Source organism: Lithobates pipiens, unplaced genomic scaffold (assembly GCF_037356315.1).
Source record: "Lithobates pipiens isolate NorthernLeopardFrog02 unplaced genomic scaffold, aLitPip1_a1.2 Scaffold_16, whole genome shotgun sequence".
Taxonomy (NCBI): domain Eukaryota; kingdom Metazoa; phylum Chordata; class Amphibia; order Anura; family Ranidae; genus Lithobates; species Lithobates pipiens.
This window is the reverse complement of record NW_027507748.1, coordinates 28,441,984-28,450,185: the sequence shown is the minus strand read 5'-3', so window position 1 is coordinate 28,450,185 and position 8,202 is coordinate 28,441,984. Positions and strand designations below refer to the sequence as shown.

General features: G+C 43.7%; 1 protein-coding gene across 2 annotated transcripts in view; it reads left to right on the top strand.

Moving 5' to 3' along the window:
- The first annotated feature begins 593 nt into the window (after positions 1-593).
- Positions 594-8,202, top strand: part of LSAMP (limbic system associated membrane protein) — an 869,682-nt gene continuing 862,073 nt past the window's right edge. Inside the window, exon 1 of one of the 2 annotated variants that reach the window (XM_077479703.1) lies at positions 594-844. In XM_077479703.1, the coding sequence (XP_077335829.1) occupies positions 690-844 (155 nt within the window). In that variant the 5' untranslated portion in view covers positions 594-689. The remainder of the gene's footprint in view (positions 845-8,202) is intronic. The other variant, XM_077479702.1, reaches the window with a different exon arrangement.

Below are 8,202 nucleotides of genomic sequence, written 5' to 3'. Positions count from 1 at the left end.
GTTTTGTATAGATCCTCCTCCATCCCCCCCCCCCCCATCCCTCCTCCCTTCCTTCCCCATCCATCTCTCTGAGCTTGGGAAAGTGGGTTAGTGAAGATTCTGTATACACACAGTCTCAGCCTCAGCAGCATCCACTCTCTGCTCTCCCTGACTTTTTCCTTCCACTCTGGGATTGTTCTGGGATTTCTACCTACGGATACCTCCTTTCCTACGCAAGAAAAAAAAAAAAAAAGAGCATTTACGCATCCTGCAGGATTTATACCCCCCCCCCTATAGGATTTACTCTCCCCCCCCTTTTCTCTGGTTATCGGGGGGTCTCCATCTCTTCTAGCTGTGCACTGATGAAATTTAACACTTTGGGAAATTGCCTAAAAAAATCGCTTTCTGGAACTGTAATCGTGGAATAAGACTTGATTTTATTTTTTTATTTTTTTCACAAACAAAAAAAAATGTTTTAAATATTTTTTAAATTGAAATATTTTTTTTTTTCCTGGGTTTGCTTGAATTTTGTCGCCACTAATTTGTGTTTAGGAACTGTTTTTTTTTTTTTGTTTTTTTTGTTTTTTTTTGTTTTTTTGTTTTTTTCTACTGTCCTGGTTTTTTGGAAAATTTGGGAAAATAATAAAAACAACAAATACTTTTTTTTTTTTTCTAAAAAAAATAAATATATAAAGAAAAAGTTGGTGATCATGGTTTGGAGGTTGCAATCAGACAGGAATCAATTGCCGCTTTTGCTCCTAAGACTCCTCTGCCTTCTTCCTACAGGGCTGCCTGTACGCAGTGTGGATTTTAACCGGAGTACCGACAACATCACCGTTCGGCAAGGGGATACAGCAGTCCTCAGGTAGGGGGCGCTCTGCCTGTGTTTTAATTTTTTTATTTATTTTTTTCTTATTTCCCTCTCTGTCTCTCTCTCTCTCTATCTGTTGACATGCTACTGAATGCTTGAGATCCTGAACGTCAACTGAGATGCTGCGTAGTGTTGATTAAATGCCTTTCATTGACATATGATTCTTGTTTGTTTATATTTTTATACTTTTATATGGAAATTAAAAAAAAAAAAATATATATATATATATATATATATATATATATATATATATATATATATATAGATATATAAATAAAAAAATTGCATGGGCAAACGTTAAGCACTGGCTTAACAAACGGCAGAACGTCTCGCGGTGTCGTGACCCTTGCCCTTGAGTTCCTGAACCTCAACTGAAATGCTGCGTAGTGTTGATTAAATGCCTTTGCTGTCTTATGATTACTTGTTTATATTTTTATATTTTTATATGGAAGTAAAAAAAAAAATCAAAAAAAAAATTGCATACATATGATTACTTGTTTATATTTTTATACTTTTATTTGGAAGTAAAAAATCTAAAAAAAAAAATCTAAAAAAAAAAAAAAATTGCATACATATGATTACTTGTTTATACTTTTGTATGGAAGTAAAAAAAAAAAAAGAAAAAAAAATAATTAAAAAAAATTGCATGGGCAAGCGTTAAGTGGCTTAACAAACGCAGCACGTCCCGCGGTGTCGTGACCCTTGCCCTGATGGAGCCTGTCCGCTCATTTGTAAAAGTATTGATTTTTGATTCAATGATCAGAGATTGAATGTTTGCACGGGTTTATAAAAAAAACAAGCTTTTTTTTAAGTGTTTACAGGACCTCCTAACCTTAAAAAGCCAAGCAGCGCCACTGCCTCTGTTGGCGCCATATGGATGAAATACATCGCGATACAAAAGAATATAAAGTTTGGCCCCTTGTACCTTGGAGTTAAGTCTTATCCTTAGCCCCAGTCACTTCTACGTGGTTAGACAGTTTATTATTTGTTTGTTTTTTGTTTTTTTCAATATTTGCACAAATGGTCAGCAGAAGGGCAACATTGATTATCCAAAGTTATCCCACCGGAGCCCATTTGCCCCCCCCCCCCGAACCCCCCCCCCCCCCCCTAGGGTTGTGAGCTATGCCCTTCCCTTGCTCATAGGATCCATGGACGCTCATCAGTTCCATGGCTGATACAGTAATGTGACCAGAGGGAAGAAATAACTGGCATCAAGTGGTACGTTATCCGAGATATTTCATGTGTACCCTCTGTGGGTGGGCACCCTACACGGGGCTGATCTGTTGAATGTTGGTATTGCACAATATGTCTCGTATTTATACAATGGTACATGTAGGTTATGCAAGGTGTGCAACAAAGTGACATTAGGTGTTGTGTTGAAGAGTCGCCATCCCTGGTGTCCCGACCCAAGCGCTCGCCTTGCCTGCCTCTCCCGAGTGGCACCAGATCATTGATTGTCCTTGCAAGATTTGGGCAGTCACCGTCTTCTCCAGCAAGGTGAAAATAGTACTTTGCAGTTTAATGTGAACTGGTACCCTGATGTGCATCCCTGGCGCCCCATGTCTCTCTGCCCACATCCCTGATACCCTGCCTCCCTGCCTTCATCCTTGGTACCCTGCCTATATCCCTGATACCCTGCCTATAACCTGGATACCCTGCCTATATCCCTGATACCCCGCCTTCGCCCTTGATTCCCTGCCTATATCCCTGATACCCTACCTATAGCCCTGATACCCTGCCTATAGCCTTGATACCCTGCCTATATCCCTGATACCCTGCCTATGTCCCTGATACCCTGCCTATGTCCCTGATACCCTGCCTATATCCCTGATACCCTGCCTATATCCCTGATACCCTGCCTATATCGATAGTACCCTGCTTGCACCCCTGGTTCCCTGCCTAAATTATTGGAACCCTGTCTACATCCCTGGTACCCTGCCTATATCCATAGTACCCTGACTACAACCCTGATACCCTGTTTGCTTCACTGGTTCTCTGCCTACATCCCTGGCACCCTGCCTACATTCTTCGTACTTTGTCTATTTCCCTGGCACCCTGCCTACATGCCTGGCACTCTGCCTATATGCCTGACACTCTGCCTGCTTCTCTGCCGGAGGCACTGGAACCTTGCCTGTATCCATAGTACTCCTCTGGCATCCCTGGTATCCTATCTACATCCATAATATATCTCTGGCGCCCTGCCTGCATCTCTGATACTCTGCCTGTATCACTAGTATCATGCTTGCATCCTTGGTACCCTTCCTACATCATTGGTACCCTGCCTACAACCCTGGCATCCTGCCTTCATTCCTGGTACCCTGCCAGCATCTCTGGCACTCTGCATGCTTCACTTGTACTCTACCTGCATCCTTGGTACCTTTTGCGTGTCCCTGGTGTCCTGTCTGCGCCCCCATCTCTCCAGTACCCCATCTGCATCCCCATCTCTCTGCTTCCTTGCCTGCACCCCCATCTCTCCGGTACCCTGCTTGCACCCCCTCTCCCCGGTACCCTGCTTGCACCCCCCTCTCCCCAGTATCTAACTTGCACCCCCATCTCCCCAGTACCCTGCCCTAATCCTTATCTCTTCAGTACCCTGCTTGCACCCCCATCTTCCCAGTACCCTGCCCTAATCCTTATCTCTTCAGTACCCTGCTTGCACCCCCCTCTCTCCAGTACCCTGCCTGCACCCCCATCTCTCTGGTACCCTGCCTGCACCCCCATCTCTCCAGTACCCTGCTTGCACCCCCCTATCCCCAGTACCCTGCCTGCACACCATCTCTCCGGTGCCCTGCTTGCACCCCCATCTCTCCAGTACCCTGCTTGCACCCCCCTCTCCCCAGTACCCTGCTTGCACCCCCCTTTCCCTGGTATCCTACTTGCACCCCCATCTCCCCAGTACCCTGCCTGAATCCTTATCTCTTCAGTACCCTGCTTGCACCCCCCTCTCCCCGGTAGCCTAATTGCACCCCCATCTCTCTAGTACCCTGCCTTCATCCCCATCTACCCAGTACGCGGCCTGAATCCCCATCTCTTCAGTACCCTGCTTGCACCCCCCTCTCCTCAGGACCCTATTTGAACCCCCATCTCTCCAGTACCCTTCCTGCATCCCTATCTCTCCAGTACCCCACTTGCACCCCCTCTCCCCGGTAGCCTGCTTGCACTTCCCTCTCCCCAGTACCCCTCCTACTCCCCATCTCTCTTCTCCCCTGCCTGCACCCCCATCACTCTGCTACCCCGCCTGCATCCCCATCCCCCTTCTCCCCTGCCTGCACCCCCCCACTCTCTCTTCTCCCCTGCCTGCATCCCCATCTCTCGTCTCCCCCGCCTGCACCCCCATCTCTCTTCTCCCCTGCCTGCGCCCCCATCTCTCTTCTCCCTTGCCTGCACCCTCATCTCTCTTCTCCCCCTGCCTGCACCCCCCACTCTCTCTTCTCCCCTGCCTGTATCCCCATCTCTCTTCTCCCCCGCCTGTATCCCCATCTCTCTTCTCCCCTGCCTGCACCCCCATCTCTCTTCTCCCCCGCCTGCACCCCCATCTCTTTTCTTCCCCGCCTGCACCCCATCTCTCTTCTCCCCCACCTGCACCCCATCTCTCTTCTCCCCCGCCTGCACCCCCATCTCTCTTCTTCCCCGCCTGCACCCCCATCTCTCTTCTCCCCTGCCTGCATCCTCGCTCCCTTTGCTGCATCCCCCATCCCTCTGGTACCTGTGAAAATTCTCTTTGAAAGATTGACTCATCCCATCATGTGAAAATGATTACAGGAGACTGAATCACATGCGATGGAGCCTCCTCGGTGCTCGCAGGGAAGCTGATAAATTGCATCGCATCAATCCTCCGCTACGGGTTAAAGAATGTTTTAGCGAAGGGCCTCGGAAACGCTTCCATGGAGGCGTCCTCCCCAATGTCCCGAGGTGGACAGAAATAATGGCGGAGCCCCCGGGGTTTAATAACCGTGTCCATGAGGACTTAGGCCAGGATGTTGGGGGTGAGGGGGAGGGGGGGGGCTGCAGAACCGGTTTGATATTGCGGACGGACTTGTGCGAGAGGCGATAGCGCTCTGCCAGGCACGTAGGGGGTTAACCACGCCGCTACCCGTATCGCTCAGTGTCATTCTGCAATGTGTTGATGCCGAGTGCAGCGGAACTGCTGACACGATTAAATGTATTTCATGGCCGTACGTGTGAGCGTCCGCCAGCCTATAGGATTCATCGCGAGGCGTGCAGCTCTTCCACACGCACACATATGTTTATCTTGATGGCAGGAAAGAGCGGGGCGCGTTATCAGCGGATACATTGAATCCAACGTGGATTACAGGCAGGCCAAGGCGTACGGGTCTTCCAACAACTAATTTTTAGTTTATTTTTATACTCATTTTAATCAGCTTTTTCTTTTAGATAAAAAAACAAACAAACGAAAAAAAAAAAAAAGAAAAAGAACAAAAAACCCTTAAAACAAACAAAAACACAAAAAACAAAACAAAAAAAACAACCAAAAACAAAAAAAAAAAAAAATAAAACAAAATAAAAAAAAGACAAAAAAAAAAGAAGAAAGCAAAACATCTAAATCAAAACAAAAAAGACCAAAAAAAAACTAAAAAAAAAACAAAGCAAAACAAACGAAACAAAAAAAGACAAAAGAAAAACAATACAAACAAAAAATAACAAGGCAAAACAAAAAAAAGACCAAAAAAATAAAAAAAGGATAACTAAAAAAAGACAAAAAAAAAAGAAGAAAGAAAAAAAAAAAGACCAAAAATAAATAAATAAAAAAAACAAAAAAAACACAAAAAAAGACAAAAAAAAGGAAAAAAAATTAACAAAACAATAAACAATAAAAACAAAATAGAATTTCCACTGGTGTAGCAAGCTGATTCTGTACCATGGGCACATGTATGATGAAAAAAAAAAAAAAAAAAGTAAAGAAATAAATAAAAAAAAACAAGCAAACAAAACAATAAACAATAAAAACAAAATAGAATTCCCACAAAACAATTAAAGAGAGAAAAAAAAAACAAAGAAGAAAAAAAAATACCAAAAAAACAAAGAAACAAACTAAAATCAAAAAATGAAAGAATAAAAAGACAAAAGAAAAAAAAAGCAAACAAAACAATAAACAATAACAACAAAATAGAATTTCCACTGGTGTAGCAAGCTGATCCTGTACCATCGGGACATATATGATGAAAACAAACAAAACAAAGTAGAAAAGAAAAATTCAAAAACAAAACAAAAATAAAGAAGACGAAAAAAACAAAAAATGACAAAACTAAAACAAAAAAACAAAAACAAAACAATAAAAACAAAATAGAATTTCAAACAAAAACAAAGAAAACGAAAAAAACAAAAAAGGACAAAAGAAAAACAAAAAAACAAAAACAAAACAATAAAAACACAATAGAATTTCCACTGGTGTAGCAAGCTGATCCTGTACCATGGGCACATGCATGATGATAATAGAACCTGGTAACATACTAGTAACAAAAAACAAGTGTTATTGAGGGGTTATATAGGAGAATTCACATTGAGGGAGGCAGGGAGCGCCTGCACGGATCTGTAGACCCTCTCACTGACCTGTGTGGATAGCTGTGCCCATATTGTGATTGGAGCCCCATTAGAGTCGCAGGCCCGCAGGCTGCTGCCTTGAGTGCCATATCACTTCGTTTTGGCAGATATTTCATGTGGTGTAATACAGTATATTGGACTCTTTGACAGACCACTGCTTCCTGCTCCGCTGACAAACAAGGCATGTAGTGTTTGTTTGTTTTTATGCCACTTACTGATCCAGCACTGCTTCCTCCTCCACTATCGGAGAACACACACATTGTCACCATAAATACAGAATAATGATCAAGCACTGCTTCCTCCTCCACTATTGGACAAGACACACTCTGGTATCTTTTATACAGAATTATGATCCATGACTGCTTCCTCCTCCAGTATCAGGGTCAAGTCACATACTACCACTTTATTTGCTTATTACTGATCCATCACTGCTTCCTACTCTGATATTGGGCAAGACACACCCTGTTAACTTTTATACAGATAAATAATCCAGCACTGCTTCCTCCTCCGATATTGGAAAAGACGCACAGTGCCACTGTATATATAGAGAAATATGATCCAGCACCGCTTCCTCCTCTGCTATTGGACATGTCCTGTTATCATCCCTACAGATAATTGATGCAGCACTGCTTCCTCCTCCAGTATTGGGATGGGAAAGGCACATACTACCACTTTATTTACATATTAATGATCCAGCACTGCTTCCTCCTCCACTGCCGGACACAACCTGTTACCTTTTATACAGATTAATGATCCAGCACTGCTTCTTCCTCCACTGTCGGACACACCCTGTTATCTTTCATACAGATTTATGACCCAGCACTGCTTCCTCCTCCAGTATCAGGAAATGCACACACTACCACCACATTTACATATGTTACTGATCCATCGCTGCTTCCTCCTCTGCTATTGAACAAGACACACCTTGTTACCTTTTATATAGATTAATGATCCAGCACTGCTTCCTCCTCCACTGTCAGACAGGACACAACCTATTATCTTTCATACACATGTATGACCCAGCAATGCTTCCTCCTCCAGAATCAGAGAAGGAATGTACTACCATCTTATTTACATATTACTGATCCATCGCTGCTTCATTCTCCGCTATCAGACAAGACACACCTTGTTACCTTTTATATAGATTAATGATCCAGCACTGCTTCCTCCTCCATTGTCAGACAGGACACACCCTGTTATCTTTCATACAAATTTATGATCCATGACTGCTTCCTCCTCCAGTATCAGGGAAGTCACATACTGCCACCCTATTTGCATATTACTGATCCAGCACTGCTTCCCCCTCTGCCATTGGACAAGACACACCTTGTTATCTTTCATACATATTTATGATCCAGCACTGCTTCCTCCTCCACTATCGGAACAAAAACACACCTTGTTATCTTTTATACAGATTTATAATCCAGCATTGCTTCCTCCTCTAGTATCAGGTGAGGCACACACTACCACTTTATTTACGTAATACTGATCCAGCACTGCTTCCTCCTCTGCTATTGGACAAAATACGCCCTGTTACCTCTTATACAAATTCATGACCCAGCACTGCTTCATCTTCCACCATTCGACAAGACATTCACCCTGTTACCTTTTATACAAATTGGTGATCCAGCACTGCTTCCTCCTCCACTATCGGACAAGACATGCCCCGTTATCTTCCATACTGATTTATGATCAAGCACTGCTTCCTCCTCCAGTATCGGACAAGACACGCCCTGTTATCTTCCATACCAATTTATGATCAAGCACTGCTTCCTCCTCCGGTATCTTGG